The sequence below is a fragment of the Battus philenor genome, unplaced genomic scaffold (assembly GCF_028537555.1).
Source record: "Battus philenor isolate CCGP_79_NKW_IND1 unplaced genomic scaffold, ilBatPhil1.0.hap1 SCAF_27, whole genome shotgun sequence".
Taxonomy (NCBI): Eukaryota; Metazoa; Arthropoda; class Insecta; order Lepidoptera; family Papilionidae; genus Battus; species Battus philenor.
Window position 1 is genome coordinate 8,484,179 of NW_027181690.1, and position 25,266 is coordinate 8,509,444.

At 33.5% G+C, this 25,266-nt stretch overlaps 1 protein-coding gene across 1 annotated transcript; it reads right to left on the reverse strand.

Moving 5' to 3' along the window:
* Positions 1–1,813: 1,813 nt before the first annotated feature.
* On the reverse strand, positions 1,814–12,158 carry Cep89 (Centrosomal protein 89kDa). Its single transcript, XM_068769028.1, has 13 exons — positions 12,048–12,158; positions 11,294–11,543; positions 10,640–10,809; positions 9,699–9,936; positions 8,534–8,675; positions 7,154–7,287; positions 6,972–7,067; positions 6,178–6,471; positions 5,498–5,657; positions 4,908–5,075; positions 3,983–4,139; positions 2,799–2,986; positions 1,814–2,037 (listed from the first exon to the last, which is right to left on the reverse strand). The coding sequence occupies exons 1-13, from the start codon at positions 12,078–12,080 to the stop codon at positions 1,863–1,865; spliced, it is 2,205 nt and encodes a 734-aa protein (XP_068625129.1). The 5' UTR covers positions 12,081–12,158; the 3' UTR covers positions 1,814–1,862.
* Positions 12,159–25,266: the final 13,108 nt, after the last annotated feature.

Sequence of the window (25,266 nt, forward strand, 5' to 3'; positions counted from 1 at the left end):
AGTTACCTAAGATACTGAATAAAATATAAAATTTTTACAATACACTTTTGCAAGTACGATACGCGCGTCACAAGTTTAATAGAAATCGATTTTAAAGATGTTGAATAGTTAATATTTATTTATTTGCTGAAGAACCGTCGTAACTACTTTCTAATATAATTTATGTACAATACTTGGCGATAAATATTGCACATCGACCTTTGGAAAGAGACAATCGGTAATGTATACATTATATTCGCTTACTTAATTATGTTTCTATAAGTATAAATCACATTAGCCAAACTAGTAAATAAACTAACGACTGAATAGAAAATTTAAATATCATTACAGCAATTTAGAAATAATATAAGTTAAAGCAAGCTATTGATGCAATGAACGGAAAATAATTCAAAGGTATAAGTTAAATATGTATACAACATACAAATTAAATTTTAATATAAAAAGTTCTTAAGAATGAGAAGACAATCAATAGACAATATCTTCACCTTAGCCAATAGACATAAGTCATAACAAAAGACCGTCACGATGACCGGTCTAGCGCTGGAGAGACTTCCCATCCTTGATTATGTCGTCGGTCTACCATGTGTGATGCCTTCCTTCCGCGGCGTCTAACACCTCGTGATCACCATTTGACAACCTTTCGACTCTAACAGCCATCGGTTGCACAAGAAATGCGCCCCGCCTGCTGCCACTGCTCTATACTGTACTCAACCTATGTAGGTGACCTTAGTTTTTTTGCTCGTCGCCTCATTTCTGATTCGATTTCGCATCGAAATCCCGAACATAGGTCTGTCCATTGCTCTCTGGATGACGTCGAGACTTCTTATAACGCCCATCACAAGCGACCACATCTGAGATATATAAGCTATCACCGGCCACAACAACACAACAAACAATTTCTGAAGACGTTTCAAGACTTATCGTACATCTACTTTCATAAGCTCTCTCGTAATTCTATCCTCAGATAGCGCTTTGTTTTATTATCTGTTTTAGGACCTTAATAATTTTCAAAATGGTTTGAATCAATTTGGCTTGTGAGTCTGATCAATTCATAAAAAAAAAATTTAATATAAGCAGTTGGTTTTAGCGTTAATAGGGACTGGAAAGTAATGTCGTTTCTGACGACATATTTTATAGAAAAGCCATAGGTTTTTTACCGCTCTGGGATTGAAAATTTGTATACTAGATGGCAAAAGGTTGTTGATAACGAAAGTCAATATATTGTTGAATAGAAATAAAAACTTGTTGAAAATGTAGTCGTGTGAATTTAAGTTAAGAAAGCAGCATTATTTTCCGGTTCCCCCTAATATAAAGATAGATGAGATTCGTTTCAACGAGGTTATACAAACAAACATTAAAGATACTGAAAATATTAATAATCATTTCCTTGTACATGTCAGAGAATTAACTTAAAAAGTGTTTTTTCAGTTTTGACGACATCACTAGAACAATTTTAATTATAACACACTTCCAAAGCAACAATTTTGTAGAATATCTTTTTATATTTGACTAAAAGCGTAACAACGGACTTTTATTGGTCTACCCTCACTTACTACACTACTTTTTAACAATGAGGTGTTTACAAAATATGCGCCTACCCTACAATAAACAATTTAAAATTTTGCTACTGTTTTTAAAAAGTATAAGACTTAGGACGCTATGGAAATGAGCATATTATCAACACTCTTATCGGATAAGGCCTTTTGATTTCAATGTCTTATGAAATTGTTAAATAAATTGATAATATTCGCATTAATGTCATATCATGAACACTACTCAATATCCTTTAAATATCATATATCCTGTGGACGAACGCAATAGAAGTTTAAAAAATTAACATCCTATTTACCTATTAGCATATTTCATTTATTTCCTTTCCCTCTTCGTTCTTTCTCTTGATAGTAACTGGAGCTTTGAACTAGCTTGACGGTCGATTTTGCTTCTTTTTGCTTCTTATCCTTCGTTTTGGTAGAAGTTGAGTTTTGAGAAGAATCGGACACGATGCCTTGGAGACGGTGCGTGTTTGTTTGACTTAATCTGTGTGAACGGAGATTAATAGCGCATAGATATTGACTGAAGGCAGGTGCCGGTAGATTTGGCGGGTAGACCCCACACTAGATGGACTAATGACATAGACAAGGTCGCGGGGAGTCCGTGGACGTGAACAGCGCAAAACCGGCCAACGTGTCGATCTTTGGATGAAGTCTATAACAGACAAACGTCTATCGGCTGACATGATTTTATTTATATTTATTACAAGATTGATTATGATAACTTGGATAACGTAGTATTAAACATACTTTAAAACTTAATTAAAATCTTATGTAACATGTTCATGATCTTTATTAGTTATACATTTTTCAATTACATTAAGGGGTATTAAACACTATATCATGTAATAAAGTTAAAGCACAAGAGTATGACAATGCAGCTGTATCTCTTTCTCTCTCTCTCTGAACCACGTTTCTTCTACATGCTTTAATATGTTTATTAATAATTACTTCTACGAGGAAGTCAAGAGTCATTTTAGTAAGTTTTCTTTATTAATTGAAAAGGCAGCATCGAATTAGCTTGGCTCGTATTTGTTTCAGGTTCATTATTATCATCATCATCATCATGTCAGCCAATTGACGTCCGCTGCAAGACATAAACTTTCCCAAAAAATCCTCATTTATGTCGTTGGTCCAACTAGTAAAAGCCTACCCACACCACGTCTACCAAGGTTCACTCATTTTGTAACAAAAATAATCTGACCCATGAAATAATGTTGTAGGCTTTATAAGATCCAATAGACTCACCGTACTTCCTCCACGTCAGCCACCTTGTCAATGAGGCTTCTGATGATGCCCTCCTTGTGTTCTAAAGCGAGGGACGCTCTCTCTAGCTCACGTCTGTACTCTGCCTGCGCATTCGCAGCCCTCTTCTCCTGTTCCACTATACGACGCTCTAGTTCCTCTAACGACGTGTACGCTCGTGATTTGACAACCTTTGTTTTACAACATTTGTTTTATGGGTTAGAGCAATCATATACATATATCATGAGAAGTGAGAATATTCTTGGAAACGATAGTTGAAAATGTGTATGCTGTTGTTAAAAGCATATGTATTCTTGGAAGATGGCCCCGTTTTTTGGGGTCTATCGTACTCCCCTGACCTATGTAACCGCGGATCCTTTTTAAATTGTTTTTTATCGCGTAATCTTTTGTTTTCTTCTTACAGCCTTATTAATGTAGATATTAATTCATTAATAAGGTTGTACGAATTCAATCATCATTCATTCTTTCTTTACTTCACATTATCATTCATTCCTACCCATTCTTTTCCATACATACATACATCTCCTCACTTTCATCGGCTTCTTTCCTGGATTATAAATTTATATTTATTTACTTTATTGCTATATTTCGTTGGGTTCATATTTATCTTATTTTTATTAACTCTTACTCTATTCATTATCATAGATGGAAGTCATTGTTGGGAATGGAGGGTAATCTTGGAAAAAGGTGAGTAGATGACAGAAATACTCCTCTTTTCCCTAATCTATAGGTGCAACATATATAAAAGCGTGATTTTTTGAGGGACTGAGGTTATATTTAAACTTGACATATAATTCATTTCAATAATGCGATATTTAATAAAACACCGATAGAGAAAAAAAGTCACAAAGAATATAAAAAGTAAATAAAAACAGTTCAGCGGCAATGAAGAACTATTACTGATAAAGTATATTACATAACATATGATGATCAAAGAACATTCTTTTAAAAAATGTACCACGATGATAAAAACATTATCATCATCATTTCAGTCGTAAGACGTCCGGGAGAGAGAGGCTCTATGTTGAAGAGGCTCCTTTTAGACTTTCATTAGGGCAGGTCAGGATATTTAAAAAGGTAATATTGTGGATGGGTGCCCATCGCTGGGATCGCCAGTGAATGGTCCTCAGTCCAAAACCAAAAGGTCCCAAACTACACAGTAGTACCTTAATTTCATTTTTGATCCTGTCGAGTGCGTGTAGGGCGTGTTGCAGCGGCTCGTTGTTCGCCCGCTTGGTGCGTACACTGCGACGTACACGCGTCGCTTTGGCGGCAGCCGAACGAGCGCGTGTCCGGAATATAACCGCAGCTCGACGGTACAGTCTGGTTATAACCATAATCTCTTAATAACTTGAACCGCGTATCAAGAGACAGTCTAAGCCAGTGTTTCACAACATGGGACCCACGCCCGGGGCAATTTTATTGTTAAATGGGGGATTCGAAAGTGAACTCGACAAGAGTTTAACCTTTTCGCTTTAATATAAAAGAATGTTTGTTAAATAGAAAAGTGTAACAATTTTAGAAAGACTAAGGACATATAAATTGTTCAAAATACTGGTCTATACCATGACCCAAGAGAGACGAGTATTGATTTTCGATAAAAGATTGTAGTATTTACGGCCCATATAGATTTGTGTGACTGTATAAATAATCATAGCAAATTCGTATAATCTCAACTTTAAATGCAGTTCGTACGATTTTACAGGCCAAATGGAGTAAAAACTTTGAAAGAGTTGAATGTATAGCTCATTTGCTGTCAATTAACGTATTGTATGTTCAATCCAAAAAATATTTTTTTCAGAAATGACGTAATAATAATATAGTAAGAAAAAGCGTTTTAAAATTCGGATTACTGCATATTAATATTATTATTGTTTACTATGTGTCCGTGCAGACTTTGTGCTGCCAGAAGGCATAGGTAAGTTATAGGTGGTCTGTCGCATTGCAATAGAAAAAAAATTGAATAAAAGTATACTTTTATAACTACAGTGATAATAAGTGTAAAAGCTTTAAAGCTTTTCGGTGACAATTAAATCATGTACACCGATAACCAATCATCCTGTATATCTTATATTGCTATTATGATTATACCTGACATTCTTCAACGCCGCTCGCAGCTCTTCCTTTACAGCTTCATGCTCTAGACATATCTTGTTGTACTTCTCTTCTGTACTACGGTAATCTTCTTGCAGCTTCTTCAATTGTTCTGCTTTACGTTCATTTTCCATGGAGTACTGATGTTTTAGCTCTTCCAATAACCTGTGCAAATAAATTACAGATTTTAGAGAGACGACAGACTTGCGATTCAAGGTCGCGGGTTCGCTTCCCAAGATATAATCTTATATTATTCACATTGTACATTAATTATGAAGGATTAGCACTGTTCACATTTAACTTTCCAGAAGATGGTCAGCATAATACCACACTGCAATCGCTAACCCGTCTGCTAAGCGTGGCGATTATAGTTTATCCGTCTATAGATATCTCTAGGGGAGGCATATGAATCGCAGTGAGTATGTATGAGCTAAAGCGACGAAATATATATTTTTTTATATGAAGGGTAATAAATTTTGTTTTACCTGGAGCGCTCAAAACCCTAGAACCCATTCGAATGCAGCATATACTTTTTATTATTATATATTATATTATTATTTACAGTCTTATGGTCCAGAATACTATACCGTTTACAATGATCAAGTCTGCGTTCGTGCAAGTCCGCGGGCACAGTGCGTGCTCGCATTGCGTCCAGTTGCGTTATCTTCCCGGCGGAAGCTTCCAACGCGTTCTTCACCGCGAAGTATTCGCGATGAACAGTCTCGTAGTCCCGCATCATTGCCGCCACTGCCAAATCGATTTAAAATTACAGTTCGATTTAAAAATTACAAATCGATTTAAAAATTGCAAATCAATATAAATGAAAATTAATCAACAAATGTGTATGCTAAGCGCTTAACGTCAGACGGATCAACCAATGGGGTTATTTTTCTCCAATTTTCATTATGGTATAAGAAATGTAAATTTCAAGAATAAAACTCTCATACAACTTCCCATACAATTTACACCACGTACTTAGAAAAAATGTATACACTTATATAATAAATACGCACATACACGCATATGTACAGTTTATTTTATTTATATGCAATTATAAAATAACTGTTTTCGAATTTTGTTAATTTATAATGGAAGCAGCAAAAAAAATTACTATAATAATGTGATATGGGACAAGCTTTTTAAATAGGAAATTCTGAACAGCCTTATGTAAGTGGGAAAAACCCTAGTAAGTCCCAGAATCATCATATGAAACCCACATAGGAGAATATAAATATTCTATACAAAGGTAACAATTTAATAAAAATACTTTTATCTTCATATAATTCATAAACTTCTTTTAGCTTCGATTCAGCACGTTCCGCCCTTTCAGTCAAGGTTGATTTTTCGATGTCCACCGTCTCTCTCTCCACTACGAGCTTCTTGTAGCTCTGTCTCACTTGCACAATCTCATTTTCCAACGACTCCACTTTATCGCACAACGATTTGTTCTCACTAATAATCTGTTTAGATTTCTTGTTCATACTTTCAAACTGTTTCTCATAATCTAAAATGAGATTGTCTTTCTCTTGAAGATTCTCCTGGTAGGCGTCAAAAAGAGGTGCTGAAAATATTAGTTAGTATTCTTATATTACAACTTATATCACGACAAATAAGGAAACTAATTTAGGCAATATTTTTATTTATGTGTTTATTTATATTACAATTAATATAGGATTATTTATAATGGCTAATAGTGTACGCCATAAGAGATGAATTTGATTGTAAATAAGTTTAGGTCTTATGGCGGAGCCCTATAGCATCTTTCAAATTAAAGCAGGTTCCAAAAATGCTCTGATCTAAGAAAATCCCACAACAATTTCTCTACCAATGTATGGTAGAGAAATTAATTCCCAAACATTATTAACATTTAAAAATTATTTTTACATTGTAACAGAATTTTTGGAAAGCTTTTAAATCTTAATATTCAAAAATTTATATCTCAGAACTTGATTAAGTATGTGGAATTTATTTATAATGAATACTTATTTGGATTGCTATCAGTAAAAATATGAACATGTATTGCCTGTTTTCGAAATTCAAAATCTAAATTAAAATAGTTACCTAGTGCTTGTGCACTTAGTAATCCCGATAAATCTACGACTCTTCCGATTTCCTCGTGACCTCCTGTCTTTGTAGACTCTTCAATATTTGCAGATTCTGAAAAATAATATAACTACAGATTGTTAATCCATACCATTGACATTTACTAAAGCAGCAATGTTTAAAAATGGTTTTAAGATTACCTCGTCTAGTTCCAAGGCTGGTGGCAATAAGCGAATCTAAATATTCAAATTTGTCAACGGTTTTATTATCAGTGGACAAAGTTTTGACATTGCTTCGAATTTTCTCCTGATATCTTGATAGTTGAACGTTAAGTCTGTAAGTTATAAAAAAATATAATTAGTAAGGAAATGTTGACTTATATTTAAAACATAAATATTTACGTTGGTGAAGATTGCTAGTTTTGATTTGTGAAATGCTTTTTTTTATTCTTATGATGATGAAATTGGTTGAAGTTTCATATACCATACTGTAATTATAATGTGAACTGCATTGTACATGTTGATTTAAAATTTATAATAATTTTATGGTTTTTTATATTCGAATCCAAGACTGTTGTACAGCTGTTTACACTTATATCTGTTTGGATTGCTTGCAATGCATTGGCGTTCACCTATGCCGACCAAACACCTCTCCTTACGTATGCAAATTTTTTATAATATTACCAACGCTGCTCTGGAAGCCAATCCTAGAAATGAGTTGAGCTAGAAAACTTTCTAGCTCAACTCATTTCTAGGATTGGCTTGATCGCTTTGATCTTTAGAACCATACTAAGTTCTGTTTAACACCGCATAGTTATAGATAAGTTGTAACACAACTATAAGATAAACTTCTCGTCATATAATATTATAGTACACAGGATGATGGTGGTAGGTGTAAAAGCTTTAAAGTGAATGTATAGCTTATTTGTAAGTAAACATTTTTAAGCTTTTACACCCATTTCCGATCACTCTGGGGTATTTGACGTTTTTAATTTAATCTGTGGAGTGCGTCAGGCCAATGGCTTCTGACAGTAGTGAAACAGATGGAAAAGAATAAGTAATTTTAATATATAGTAATCTGATTTTAGAAAACGCATTTTATTTTTACAATCTTTGATTTTGGTCATCAAAAATAATCACCATAAAAACCTTTATAAATGTCATTGAGGAGACAACACGCCAACCAGACTTAGATTTAGATTCAGACAAAATCGACTGCGCGGTACCAACATTGTAGGAACTAGATTTCAATAGCCTTAATAGTAACTCATTCTTATTTTATTCATTCGAACATATGACACACTATATTATCATTACGTCATTTATTTGTTTCTAAATACCGCTACGTTCTTGAGTGTGGTGCACCATACAAGTAGGAACAACATTACGTCATTATCAGCGGCGTCTCGAAAAGGGGAATTCCACTGGAATATAAATACGGACTTTCTTTACTACCTCAAGATCTACTGGCCCTAAAAAGAATCCCACACATTAATTGACCGCAAATGACCTATGTTTTCGCCGCTTTCAAGTTCAACACCTGTAACAAATCATCCTGTATAAAAAAGATTAACATAATACCTGTAAAGTACATCTTTGAGAGCTTGCATATCCTTCTGCAGTCTAACGTTCTGCTCCCGTGCTTGGTTCAACATGATCTGTCTACTGCTACAACTCATACAGACTTCTACCAGCGGTATAGCTGTCGAGGGCTCAGATTGTTCTGAAATAAAAGACATATGTCAACGTGACATAGTTGGAAAAACTCTTGATTGTTAAAAATAATTGGAGGCTAGATAAGAGTTATTTTACAGCCATCGTTTAGCCCATAGTCGTCCAATTCAGGACATATGCCTCCCACAAAAATATTTATTAAAAATAAATATTTTTGTGGGAGGGATTAAGGGATATACAATAATCGCCACGCTTGGCAGTTGAGTTGGCGGTCGTAATATGGTATTATGGTACGCAAAGGACGCTACTGCCCATCGTTTGGAAACTTGTGAGCAGTGGCGATCCCATATAATTTATGTCAAAAGTGTAAATTACATAAGACTTTGTCTCGTTGATAAATGCGCATGCGGCAAACAATGCGAATTACACAACTACCACCGTTAAACCACACGTGTTTCACCCCCCCACGGGGCATCTTCAGGAGTTTGAACTTCTGAAGATGCATGTGTGGAAGTGGCCAAATATTGGTCCTTTTCTTACTCAGGATGGACTTCAGCAAAATAACGCCTGATTCCATTAAATATAATAGAAATAAACATTATATACATCGTCGTTACAATAAAATCATTATGATCACTGTAATACAGGTTTATGGATATTTTTGAAACTGAAAAATACACTACTATATTGCAGCTGCCAACATACAGCGCCTTCCCATTACATTAACTGTCATTGTTCACCACAGTAGGGGCCATACTTATCTCTAGTGGCGATTATTGGCTACTTGTGATCACACGAGTTTCATAAAATTAAGCAGGCATTATTCTCTTGACATAAATATTTGATTAATATAAATGATTAAAATTGAAAGAGTATTTATTAACTTCGAGTAGGTGAAAATAACTGGTTGTTTATAGAGTGATTACATTAAACATAACATGATATGAACCCATGATCTTGTGTGAAATACCCTTCGATTTATTTATAAATATAATTTTCAGATATCTTATCTCAAATATAATACACCATTATGAAAAAAACTTATATTTTTATAAATAAGTAAATGTCCAACCTCTATCGGGTATTTCAAACTGTTTCACTCTCTCCAACAAATTCTTACACCTCTCCTCTAATTCCGCATTTTTCTCCCTTTCTTCTTTGATGACTCTTTTACAATCTTCCGCGTATTTCACAAGCGTCGCATGCTCGCATTTCAGTCTATCATTTTCACTGGAGAAAAGCTTGTTGTATTCCAAGATGGTTCTTAATTTTTCTTTTAGTTTTGCTATATGAGCATCTTTTTCAGATATCTAAAACAATTTAATTTTAATTGAAATTGATAACTCAGTTTTACTAGAGTAAAATTAATGTTACCATTAATAATCATATTAAAAATACCACTATTATATTGTAAAATCAAAAGAACTTAACACTTTGTTTGGCTAGAGGCTAATAAGTGTTACATCAATTAGATCATACATTATTATTAGTATTCCCAGAATAATTAACACTGTTCCTAGATTTATTTATAAACCAATATTATCTTGAAATAAAAATCAAATATAAACCTATACCAAATAAGAATCTATAATAAATAGACTATAACAGAAAAATAAAAAATTCCGGTGCCCTATTCTAAAACAGAAATGCTTTTGATAATAGAAAAGAGTTGTGTATTTATAATATAATTATATTTAATTTACATGTCAAATTACTATAAAAAATAGATAAAAAAGCTGCTTCTCCACTTACGCAGATAAATTTAGTTTCAATCAGGAATCTATGGCCTCAACAGAATATAGAAAAAACTTTTTTAAAAGTCATTATAAGCACATTACAAAATAAAAATTGATAATTATTTTTTACATGAAATATAGACTTAATATTTCCTATATTTGTATACATATTATTATTTGATTTTATTTTGTAGCAAAACTTCTTGTTCTCAGACAATTATAGAAACATTGAGAAACTAAAGCATAAATTGTACTAAATAATAACTATTGTACATACCGCAATACTGTTTTCTTCACACTTATCCATCAGCGCAGTAATGAGACTTTCATATTTCTTATTGAGTTTCTTCTTCTGTTCTTTTAGTAACAGTTTCTCTTCTTTGCTTCTATGTATATTGGCTACTGAACCATGTATATTGCGTTTTCTTGGTGGCTTTGCTGGCCTTTCTGTAATAAATAGAAGATCTATACATACTTCCTGGAATCGGATAATGTTACTTTGACTATCAAATTTAGGCCCGGAAATTATTGTCTTTAGTAAGGTGACCAATTTCTTTGAATAGTACACAAAGTATTATGATATAAAGATAAATATGTAATTAAAAATTTAGGTTAATCATTTTTCTTACAAATTAAAAGGAAATGGTACATATGTACAGTTCACTATTTAATTACAAAAAAATTTCAACATGGGTGATTTAACTACAATATCTCAATTTTGTTTTAGTTAACTTAATGATGCAAAATTGTCAAAAGGTTACAAAAGTTCTTTTTCTATGTTTACATGAACTACAGATGTTTTTACTTCTGTACATGGCTCACCTAATTAACTGCAATATTCATTATCTTTAAGTTTAAATTAAAAGTAAAGTATACTACAAAAGAGTACTGGTTAGTAATGAAAAAAATAGAAAAGACTAAAGTTTTGTACCTATTAAATCTCTAGGGTCCTCATATAAAGGATTGTCATTTGGTAAAGTATCTCCATCCTTTTGTTGCAGCATTTTAGTTTCAGTTTTCTTCATAACTTCATTCAAAATATCAAGACGAAGGCTATTGCGTTTTTCAGCTTCTGATATACAAAACTGCTGATGCCATGGTGTGAAATTGCCAGTGAATGTTAACTTTTTTGGACTGATTTTTGATAAACTCTTTTTAGGAATGTTTCCATAAGTAGTCACCTAACAGATAGAATATGTACTTTATAAATATACTTTCATTTACTTGTATGATGTATTAACTGCAATTCAAGTACACTTACATCCATAACCTGTATATACTAAAAATACTTTGTCTAAAGGAGATTGTGAAAATACACATGAAGTAAAAGATGTTTGAATATTTAATGTACTTTTTAAAATTGTGAGTGTAATAAAAACCTAGTTTTTTATACACATTTGATTATCTATTCTATAATCTTGACATGGCCAATGATGTCATGATTACAGAAAACTTTAGTCTCATAGTTATGATTTGATGTATGATCAAGTGACAAACTTGCTTATATTATTATTATTATTATCATGAATTAAACATTTCGAATTAGTTCCTGTTTCCTGTACTATATGAGGAGTGAAATACTCATCTGCAAAATTTATCAATACTCGTTTGGGGAATCGACAAGAGTTAGAGTCAACATTCTTAAGGGCCAAAACCATTACGTATAGAAAATTAGTCGTACATACTTTTGGAGAAAATTGTACATAATCATCGTCCATTGTCAACTTTCTTTGACTTCGTGTAACAAAAGTTCTGATTTTCGTGCCATTTCTTTAGCTGAAAATAATTATAATAATTTTTCGTATGTATGAGCTACGAAACGGGTGTACCTCTGTGAATAAAACAATTATTTTCAGACACCTGAGGAGTTAGAACTTGTTTTAACGTTTCTTGTTTAGGAATTGTTACAATGTTTTTCAAATCTGATTCAATTTTACTATAAGTAAACATTTTCGTTTGACAAAAGTTGCTATGGAAACGAGTGTTACAATTTAAAACGTAAAAACAGCAAAATTAAGTTTTTATGTTATTTTTAAGTTGCATGGGAAAATATATTTATGTACCTAACAAAAATACTTATTTAATCTAATACAATGTAATAACATCAAATCGTGTATTTTAAATTAAACCTACAGATTGAATGTAGCATCCTTGGTTAATAGTTGCTGTTAAAAATTAAAGATTTGAAATAGTCAAAGTAAATATTATAGGTTCTTTCAACTAAGTACTCATGAAAACGCTTGTAAGATGTTCAATTTTCTTATGTGTATACTACTATTATAATAATATTATGAATCTTTTATTTACTATGGTGTCCTAGTACATGTACAGATGGCACTAACAATTCTTAGAGGTAATGGTTAAACTACAGATTAAAAATGTCCATGACTTACGTGTTCATATTGATTTTTAAAGACATTCAGAGTTAGTCGTATAATAACAAGGGAGAGCGTGCGCGGAAACAGCTGAGCGAAAACAGCGACAGTGTGGCGTAATCACAAACTAGGCAGTCGCATCATGTCTACCTGCCGGTCTGGTGTATAATGCGCGGTGAATTTAATAACCTAAAACCCTGTTGTCACTCCGTCCTTCTTGATTGAACCTCCTCAGTTAATCATACATTTTAAATAAGTTAGCCAAAAGTGTCCGTGGATCTACACAGATTACCAATCTACGATAAGAGTTATCGTATCTTTAGTGAGTTTTGTACGTTTATCGATTTTTTTTTAATTTACAATGAGTGTAACGTATTGTTTATTTTTCATTTTTGTTTGATCCTAACGTAAATAATACGATGTGCATAATTCGACGCTAGTGCTGTGACGTGTTTCGATTCAATTATGTGCGAGAGTTCGCGCGAGATTGCTTGTTTTGGATGACAAAAACATGGAATTCGAGAACGATTTCAGCTTGAAAGAATGGGCGAAGGACAAGCCTTTGTCCATTCTGCAACTGGATCCGGCAGACCGTGCCGTTTTAAGGATAGCAGGTTAGTTATACAGCTATAAAAATGTATTTCATTCATTAGTGTTTGATACAGATTGCGCATTCCTAACATTTTTGCGTCTATAATCGGGCCACGTTATCACTTGATAGTGACGACTAGATTAATTCTCATGTACATATGTTAAGTAATCATTATTATCGTAGACTAAATGTCTCATCTTAAATTTTGAACGTCAATAAATGCCCAATAATATCGGTTTTCACTTTCGTTCTCTTGATAATGAATGCCGGTACGAAATATTCTACGCAGTGGTACATAGTACACTAAAGTTTTTATTTCCTTTTTTTAAAATGCACGCTTGAGTGAGCCGGTTTTTCGTCCGTTCGTTCTAGGACTACCCTTTTCACGTAGATATTTCTCACGATTCAGTTACATTTATCTATTTTGAACAACCCTTAATAATAACCGCCTAAGATGCATGGTGATTTTAACGGGCCATAAAGACCATACACTTGTTAACGCAATAATCAATTGATTACAATATTTCGTTAAAATAGGCATTTTAAATGGTTAAACAAAAATATTTCGTAAAATAAAATATATGTTCAGTCTTCAATTATGTCCAATGTTATGCTGTGAATTCTCGAAGTAATAGGAAAAACAAGTCCGAAAAGTTTGTCAGCCGACATTTTATTGACATTTAATATTTATTTTGGTATTATCTATAATTGGTCTACTTTAAATAATGTTATTTCATTCCGCATAAGTAATTTTATTAACGTGAGTTCTTAAAATGTAGTGTTGTAAATATTAACGTAAAATATCAAAAAATCTTCTAAGAAGTGAAAAATAGCCGTTTTGGCTGTGTTCATAACGTAACTTGGTTATAATTGTATCAGTATACTTGTGTTTCGAAAGCAACGTTTTGTATTATTAAAAAACATTATATACTCTAATTATGTTAACTTTTCGACTGGTAGAAGATTGATGAAGTGATTTTAGGATTTGTAAGAGTCTGAAGGAACGGAAAAGACAAAGTAAGAAAGCAAGTTCACTTTTAACGGTTTTTTAATTTGGGTTACTTAACACGGGATTATTTGATATCACCATCGCCTTTACAATTGTTTTATCTACTTTTGCTGTCGGCTTAAAGTTCACAAAATTTATTAATGAGAATTATTCATAAATGTAGATTTATGTTAATTATAATTTACGTTTTTATTACTACAATACTAAATTCATGTTGGGGTCGAAAGGTGGTTCGAGTGGTGGTTTTGTGGTTCCTCCATTGGGTGCACCGAACACGGTGGATGCGGGCAGTGCAAGACCAGACGTCGTGACGATCTTCGGAGGAAGCTCATGCCTTGCTTTGGGCTTTTATAGGCGGATATGATAATGATGTCGAAAGAGGGCTTATTACTTAATTCCAAAAAAAAAATCACAGAAAAGTCAAAAGAACTACGAGAAGGCATATTTGAAATTGCTAATAAATTAAGACAAAAAATAGAGGAACGTAATTATATTCATAATAAATAACAGACTGGTGGTAAATATGTAGATATTGTACATGGCGAGTATATCACGCCGCGCACGCTATCCGTGGAAATCGATTTTGCTTAGTGCCAACACGATACCTCGTCTCGCGGCACTAGTTCCTCGGTATAACGTTTCTGTTTCATAATTCACGTAAGACGTGCGTACATAGCGAATGCTAGATAATTTACTCATACAATTCTAATAATTATTATAAATATTATTCGTGTTCGGTTATTTTAGTTCTATTTGCCTTTATGGCTTTTAAAGGCTCGTCGAACTCTAAAATCGCCGATATGTTGATCTACGTTGTATAATTTATACTCCGACAATAAATAAAAAAATCAGGTAAATTTTTGAACTGCGGTTTAGCCTGTGTTTTGGTAAAAAATGGTTAAATTTAAGGCTAACGGAAAACTACCAAAAATCAACCAGGACAAATGTGGACGAGTTGAAGATTGGAAAGATTACCACTGGCGGCTAATTTTTGCCACTACTAAGAAGGATTAATAAAAGGTTGAAGCGCTGCACTATGAGTTTTAGTGGGTAGGAATCACACATAATTCCAAAATGTAGGGTAATTTGAAAAATCAGTAAAAGTACACCTGGAAGAAAAGGGTTTCATAAAGAAGAAACGAAATGTGCTTCTCAAGAAGGATTCTTGTTGAAGTTTTTAAAAAGTTAAAACCTCTTATGTTGATCATAAGAGTATATTTTTTGTACATATATTTTTTCTTAATATTTATTTAACAGACGAAGCACATCACTAAGCAGTCTAGTAAAAACAAATGTGTGACGATCCGTGACAGTCAGTTCATTCAAGACTTTCACTGACTTCTAAGTGTAATTAGAAAAGAGACAATCGAGTACGCTAAGGTCCAGTGATCGGCGATTGTACTCGTGAATTTAAAATATTTGTTTATTTACATTCCGTGTTTCGATTGTATTTAGACAAAATTATAGAAATCATACGTGTTAGTCTTACTTAATGGTGACATATTATTAATAAACTCATTACTATAATAAAGAGTAGTATCTACAGACCAGTGCTCCGCAACATTTTCTCATCTACGGTACACTAAAATCTTTCCTAGAATTTTGCAGCACATCGAAAGCTAAATTCGCGAGACGAGTGAATGTGACGTGCCACTGTGTTTCAAATATAAAATATGAGTAATGAAAATTTATTAATTTTTACCGCGGCACACTTGCATCCGACCTACGGCGCACCGGATGCAGAACACTGCTATAGACTACACTTGTAGTTCTCACATAATAACACTGGCGCTGTACGCCTCGCAAGACTCGAACTATGACAACGTATATATGTTATATGGTGGATGATACGCTGCTAGCCGGAATAGGATTTGAGCAGATCGATATTGAGCTCGTGGAAAAAAGAGGAGGAGGATATTTAATGGAATCAGGCGTTACTTCGCAGAAGTCCATCCTAAGTAAGAAAAGGACCAATATATAGCTACTTCCGTCAATGCAGTAGTAGTCGTGCAATAAAGTGCACCGCCCGCCAGCCCGCTGATAAATGCGCATACGGCAAACAATGCGAATTACACAACTACCACCGTTAAATCTTTTCTTACTTAAGAGGAGGAGGAGAAAAATGATACCCTGGCCGATCTATTCTCGTGTAGGTGTATAGTGTTGTGACTGTATTGTAGTGTAAGACTGTAGAAAGAGACGCAGACCGACCCAGACCGCCCTCGTTTGCACGCGGCCACTGGTGTCTTAGTGTGATGAGTGTGCGGTGCATCATGCCCGATGTGAGCGCGATATGAGTTGCGTATGATAGTATTGAGATGACGAGAGGAATTTATACCAATTCCGCTTTAAGAGCGGCGAGGAGTGCCGAATGCTCCGCAATAACCAGAGAGGATCGTAATGATTTAAAAAAAAGTATAGTGGCCGTAGTGGCCAGCAGTACATGTACTTACATGAAAGCTAAACAATATTTAATAAAGAAAGTAGAAATTGTTTTAACAATTATCTCCATATACGACAAACATGTCATTTTATTGTAACTCCAGTAAGGGTTCCCTCGATTTGTTCCCACAAGTCGATCTCAATTACGATACGTGTACACGGCGGCGCAGTACCGCTAACACGTGTGAACTCGGCCTTATTGTTTTAGTGATCGATCAACGTAAAGTGGGATGTGTTTTGTGACGCACTACATGCAATGGCAAGCTGTTATAATATTTACCTGTTTCTTTCAAAAGAAATTAAAAGTAATTGTAAGAAGTGTAAATAATAATACTATATACATTTTTTTTATTTAATTAGAAAACGCTTCCAACAAGTATGTGGGAGACGAATGTTACAGATTATTACAGATGAAATGAAGTTGTTGACAAATATGGAAAATCATGAATCTTGTTACACAAAGCAATAAAACTTCTCACAAGATAACGAACACCTGTTCTTAAAGGGCTGCCGCTCGTTCCCTAAACGCGAACCGTGTTTGTATCCGGATCCATCCTTCGCTCTCTTGTGGATCACTTTGCCGTCCCAAGCCGCATACACAACATCAACACTATACAGCTCTACCCGGGTAGATCGGTTTACTACGTGCGAACTTCATCGTACAACTGGAATGCCTCCATCTAGCTTCTATGTTATTTTTAAGTTCACGGACCCTTCCGTTCCGTGAACTCAGTTCCGACGAAGCTTTAAAAGCCACCGGGCTAGCAGTATCAACTTCAACCGAAATCAAGTGACTGAATAACATCGTGAGGAAACCATAGCATATTATGACTGAAAGGCCTAAACATCATAGATCTGTGTGGCATTAATCGGTGTAAAATTACTCCTGAAGATGCCCCGTGAAGGGGTGAAACACGTGTTGAGTGATTCAACGGTGGTATTTGTGTAATTCGCATTGTTTGCCGCATGCGCATTTATCAGCGGGCTGGCGGGTGGTGCACTTTATTGCACGACTACTACTGCATTGGCGGAAGTAGCTATATATTGATCCGTTACTTAGGATGGACTTACGCAAAATAACGCCTGAATCCATCCATTAGAAATCATAGATCACCTGTACCCGTGTTAATGATTTCGGCCTGTGCTAATCTGTGATGATTCTTAGGTTACAATCATTGTAGAAAAAAGTATGACGTAATTGTCTATAACTATGGAACAATAGACATTATGGGAGCCGCGGTAGTAGTACCCTTTATAGGCAGATGCAGTTACAATATCTCACACTTGTAGGTGGGAGCGATTGCTGACATTTGTTGTTAGAGCTTTATACGTTATTGAAAGATACATAAAGAACTATTTATAATGTATTGCCGTTATCGAAAGTTTATAAAGACCTTGACATCATAGTAAACATTCACTTAATGGCCTGTTTCGATTATTATTACATTATTTAGTATCATTCAGTATAAAATTGCAAATTGCGCGGTTCTGCTATGACTAAAAAAACATAAAACCCTGATGACAGAAGAGCCTACAAGAAAGTCAGGAATTTATCTATTTAAACAGCACGAGTGTGATTGAAACAAAAACTGTCCATATGACGATTTATATAAAAACTATTTACAGAGGAAATAATTGTGGGCTTATATAAAGTCGTTCTTTTTTTAAAAAGTTGCCTTTTAGATGAATATGTTTTAATTAATTCATACATAGTAAACGAAAGATCGGGACCAGGCGGGAAGTCTCTCGCGGCCTGGTCTCGATCTTACCGACTCACCGATTGGTGAATACGGGCAGACCAGGATCGGTAATTGCGTTGATCTTTGGAAGAAACCTATGCCTTGCAGCGGGCGTCTATAGACTATTACTTGAAATATATATTTGTCCGGAATAAAACCAGCACCAATTGTATTCGGTTAGGTCGCTACGGTTTCATCTAAGCCAGAGTTAAAAATATATTAATAATTAATATACCGTCAATTGCGCAGTTCAAATGGATAAACGCCTTTTGAAGTGAAGCGTGAACGTTCTCAAGAACGAATCTCAACGCGGCCGGTCATTCAATAGACATCGGGGACGTTGCATAACCACGGCAATAGTCAACATCAGTTCATTCAATTATAAACTAGGAAATAATTTACGAAATAACTGTGTTATTTCATCTATCAGAGTAAAGTAAATTGTTTGTAACAAATCGTTGTTAAGTCAATTTATTTATTATGTTTTTGCGTATAAACAGCAAGTGACTAGGTATAAAACTTTTATGGGCGAAAAAATTCAATACAGAAAGATAAATTATATTCAATATCTCTCAAGTAAATTTTTGTCCATTTGTTGGATGAAAATGCAGTATGTATGTTAAATTATCGTTTTTAAATAACCTGTTTCGTCTAGGTCTAGACAGTGTCAGGAGATCGCGATAATATGTAGTTTGAATTTATAACCTTAGATTGATTTATTGTATTCATTACGTTAATGTCACTTAAAAACACAGAGGCATTCGCGTGATAATAAATTATATTTCATATTACTACGTAAAAACGAACTGGCAGTCAATAAATATACTTCCTATGACAGTCCAACCATAAAGAAACTAGCGGCGTCGCGGTCAGTTTTTTTTCTTACCGCGTAATTGTTTTGATTTACATTTCGACTGTGAGATGTATTATTGACCGCATGCTGTAAATCGAGGCCGTGGGAAAGATAAATTTCATTATATACACAAACTTATACTAACATTGCAACTTTTTAGTTGATATAGTGCAATTAATTCGTTTAGTTTATAGATGTAAGAGAAATTGCTTCAGTAGTATTGTAAGAAGTGTAATGTCAGTATTATCTCTGACATTGTTAACTTGATTTGCATCATCATCACCATGTCTGTCAATAGACGCTCATTCCAAGGCATAGGCTTGTCCCAAAAATCGCCTTGATGACTTGTCTTGCGTTTCCCGCAACCACCTTCCCCTGATCTTGACTATGTCCTCGGTCCACCTACTGGGGGACCTAAACACCGCGTCTACCGACACGTGGTCGCTACTAGAGAATTTTTCGGCTCCATCGGCTTCTTCTGATGAACAATTCTGGGAACAACTAACTTCCAATACAACACAGAGAGAGTATTATATTTAAGTAACAGCATACCAAGAGTATCTAAGGACACCGAGAGAATTCTCTTCCTTTATGCCATTGGTTTGATATGATGGGTGCACACCTACAAGCAATTTACAAGTCCACCCTCAATAATTACTTTATAACAATAAAGGGATATACAAAATATTTATCTACCCTACAATAAGCAATTTTCAACAATTATGCGATTCTACAATGTAGTTATGTCGACATATTTATAAATACTGGTTAATTTGTATTGTATTGTTTCCTAAGATGTCCAAAGTCCTTTGTTCAAAGCCTTAGAATTACAGTTAAGGCAGTAAGAGTATAAACAATTTTTTTTTTATTTTTGAAACATAATTGAGCAATGGTAGCCCAGCAATAGAGAACTTGACAGAGTTTTGATTACTGAGTTACAATCGTATATAATTCACAGTGTTCAACAAGTTTCCAGGGCATTCCCTGGAGCGTCCTCTGCGTACCGTAATACCACACTGCGATCAGCAAACCACCTGGAAAGAGTTGCGATAATGGTATATTCCTTCATAAATATCTTTGGAGAAGGTTTATTGGTTCCAGTAGGCGTCTATGGGCTAAAACGACGATCCTCTAAATTTTCAACCATTATTGTTTTTATTTCTACTCCTTTGGATAATCATTTCTTTTCCTCTTAAATTAGATTATTGTTTTATTACCCCATTATCTTAATGAGTAACATAATCGACGTGCCAATGATATCGACATCAATTATGATAGTCAGTGGGTATTTTTTATGAATCGATGGAAATTAACGCGATACATATTACTCATTTGTAGCGATCATTTAGATTTAGAACGCTTCGTATTGCTGGCCGCTACGGCTACAATACTTTGTTTGAAATGATTGTCGCGCGTTCGAATTTAAATTCGAATGAGGATTTGAATTCAGAAGCCGCTAGTAATGCTACCGTCGTCTTTGAATTTCACAAATACGTGCACGGGTGGTACTTTCCAACTACCCGCTAAACGCGCATAAATGTTATTAAAGATTTATTTAAACCACGAGCTTTTTTATTTCCGTAAGTACATTATTAAGTTTTGTTTTTTGTTTTATGTAATAGACATACAAAAATATTGTAAAACAATTTTTGTATATCCCTGTTGTGTTCTAAATTTAAATTTACCGTCGCCTCGCATAATTTGCAAGTCTAATTCAGCGATTGCATATGCAATTTCGACGTTGGAAGTTCTTTACGGGCTATTTTCAAACAAAGAACAACGACTGGTCGAAATTTCATATCACGTTATAATGAAAGAAATTCAGATTTAGCGTACAAGTGAATTAAGTAATACAATGTTGTTGTTTGAAAGGAAACCATTATGATATTTATCAAATCAATCTGACGTATGTATGTAATATATATATATATATATATACACAACAAGTCCACATTGACTGATTGCCGCTGTGCACACTTGAATATCACGTGGTTTTTTTTTCTATATATCGACATTAAAGGAAGGAAAACATCATTGAAGGAACAAGGAGGTAAAAAACGAGTGTATAAGACTAGTCAAGATATATACTTAAATATTTGATATATGTAGAAAGTAAGAATTAAATTATAAAGGAATGTAAATGTAAGAATAAAGCAAATAAAGAAATAATAATAAAGCAAAACAAAACAAAATGTTAATCTGTAGTATTCTGGTGGGTAGGTGGCAAAAATGAAGTGATGAATAAAACGATTAGTAAAAAAATGAAAGGAATTTTTATACTTCACAAATGCCTTGAAATTTGTGAAGTATAAAAATGAATGAATAAATGGCTTTGAGAAAGAAAATAGGTGAGAATGCAAATAATAAAATTGTGAAAATAAATTTGTACCATAGGCAAAATATAAATGGAAAAAATTAATAAATAATGTCCTTTTAATTAAAATAAATTGCTTTCGAAAGCTTAAAACAATGTCAGCTTTTAGTTATTTTAACGCCATCTGCCTAACATTTAAAATTAAACTTATATTATTCGGCCTATATTTTTTAACTATTGAATTGATTGTTTTTAAGTTGAATAAGGAATCCCCGTGCTATGATTTCCTGGTACAAATACGAAGAATCGCTACACCTGTTATAATCATGATCATCAATCACTGTACGATGACACAACCTCGTTGGCCTTTCCTTCCAGTTAAATCTGCTGTGCATATTACTGCAATGACCGAATCGTACCGTAATATTTGCTTACCGTTTGCTCAATAGCGCTTGACTAATCATAAATTTCACTGTAGAATATAGTGATATATAAATTCCTATTATTTCATAACACCTTAGATTTATGTGAAAAATACTCATTAAATAAAAGTTACTTTTAAGTATTTTGTGGTGAACATAGGTGCTTCAATGATAGTTTAGCAGTAGAGGACTTAGACCTGGGATCATAGGACGGGAATCGGTTCCCGGAACACAGTCTTGTATAGTTCATCCTTTATCTATTCCATTCTTCTGCGTACCGTAATACTAAACTTCAATCAAAAAACTGCCTGCCAATCGAGGCTTTATCTTAGGTTGGCACAACTTACTTCCTTATATATATATATATATATATATATATATATATATATATATATATATATATATATATATATACACAAAAGTGATGTCAGATTTGCGGATATTCCTAATATAATTTCGGTAATTAAAACATATTTCCGATACACCAGTTTCAGAAAAGTAACAACACGTAAAGAAATCACTCGAGCGGTTCACGCGACAACTTTTTCTGTGAAGCCGGTGAGTTGCAATTCATACCCGCCTACTAAAGCCAACAACTAACTTATAACAATCAGGCGGTAACAAAATATTTATTTACTCTACAATTATTAATTTTATAACGAAGTCGTAGAGAGACACATCTTATAAAATCAAAAGTTGAATATTCAAATGTTTCTCCAGACAAAGTTACCAATTGACTTTTTAGAATTATATTCAAACCTAAAATGGTTTACATATGTATGGAAACATACATATAAGTTTTGGCGTCTGTTGTTGCTACCCACGCAGATTTAGAACTTTGAGATTGACATTTTTAATTAATACTATATAAGCAAAGGATCATCATATTCGATCGGTCGCTAAAAACAATTTGAATATTAACGACAAATAAACCTGTTTTAAAATATTTAGTTCGTTTCGAAGCTTAACTATTTTTATTTAGATATTTTATCAAGTTTACTATAAGATTTTGTTCGAAGTACATTCATTCTGAACTATGGTTAGGAGTAACAAGAAAGTTTTTAATTATATTTCCCTGACGGCAACAGAACTCGTGCTGCCAAAATTTTTCACCTGTCGCAGTTCAATAAAAAAATTAAATGGCAGTTCATAACTAAGCAACAGTTACGGAAAAAAAATAGTTTGTATTTCGTACGTTTTTGATTTTAGTAATAATGTGGTTATATTTTAATTGTAACGTATTTTAGGATTTTTTATTGATTATATCGTTAATACCTCTTTGATATGATTGACGTTTGACTTGCTGATTTAATAAATAAAGTATTAATCACGTAAGGGAAAATCAGAGGTTTTATTTTTCCTAATTTCATGTTAGTCAATTTTTGAGAACGTCCCTCGTGAATTTGTCGAGCCGTCTTCAAGTTTGTACATCATTTTGCATTTAATTTTAATTTAGATAGATATTATTAAAAAGTTTGTACACGTGTACAATAAAGGATGTTCAATTACGGGTATTCCATAAATGTTTTTTCATTTTTTATTAATAAAAATGTGTAAAGAACTCACAATTCCGTAGTGAAGAGTTCATTAACCGGTTTCTATAAAGGATTAATTACCTTAATATGTGTAATTAATTCAATGTATTGCCGCTATGTCCACACGTCTCCAGTTAAACGTTTTTATGAGGAACTAGCATTCCTTACATCTTTATAGGCAACTTTTTCTATCTTAGCAAACACTATGCTTATAGTTACATGTTCTTGCTATTAATCAGGTTTCGGTGAGTGATTTCAAGTTTTTACATCTATTTATTGCCTTCGCAAAACGCTATAAAGCCGTCATGGTAGTTTCAGAAGCTAGATAACATATTTAATAGCTCTGTTCGTTTGTAAAAAAATAGCAATAAATTGTTCAAAGTTGATACTAATTATCAATTATGACAGCTCGTATATTATATTGATTTATATCTAAATAAGAATCAAATATGTACCTCTTTTTATGAATTTGATTATGGAATATATTCTTCTCATGCAAGAACTCACTAATAAGTTTCTATATGTTGCTACGAGCTGATGTACAGTCATTGATTCAAATTTAAAATATAATTATTCAAGTAGACATTTATATGCATTTTTTAATCGTCGATTATTTTAACATCATAAGAAGCAAGCTACCACCGCTTCGCAACGCTGATCCGTCAAGAGCCGGCTAGAAACCCAACAGTTACTCTATTAAATCAGATTTAACAATTTCATTTTTAACTAATTTTCGTGTTTAATTAACATAAATTAATATAATTAAGAAATAAATAAATGAGTCAACGAACCAAGTTCCACACATTTCGATCAACCAACTAAAACACTTGAATGCGATAAAAAACAATATTTATGTAATAAAATACTTTAAATTATGTTGTGGAACTTTGTTATTTATGCATGTGTACTCCCATGAAGAATTTGTTTATATTTCGAAGACGAAATTAAAATGTTACGAGTTAATTTTTATTTATTGTATTTATCATGTTTATGATATTGAGTAAATAGAAATTTTAAGCCAATAATTAGAAAAATCTATGTCGTTGACAGACCAGAGTCAGGACCGGTCATTGTCGCAATTTTTATGGGAGGCCGATGCCTTACGGTGGGCGTCTATCGGCTGTCATGGTGATGATGAATTTAAAAAGCGCGTAATATTATAATTGATAATTTCGCGTCAATCAATTGAATGAACTTTACATGCTTCTAAGCTGCTGGAGTCTAATCCCATTATTTTTCAGAATTTGATTTTCGGAAGTAATCAAGTACAACTATGTATTTGCCTTTTTTCCTTTCCTGAACTCCTTTTTTGAACTATGTATTTACGAATGCAGTCTCACAATATGTTACTAACATAAAGCACCATTTTCAGAGATTGTTCCAGGTATAGTTGTTTTTCTCATACTAACGTGAAAAAAAATTGGTGACGGTACAATTTTTTTTCGTTGCAAAAGTTCTTTACATGATAAGCGAACAATTTAACTTTAGATTAACATGTACACTGCTGCCTATCATCTGGAAACTTCTTTTATGTACAGTGGGAATGCTACAAAACTAATGCAAAGTGTGAATTATGTAAGATTGTTTCCATGGAATCGAACCCGCGACCTACGATCGAAAGTC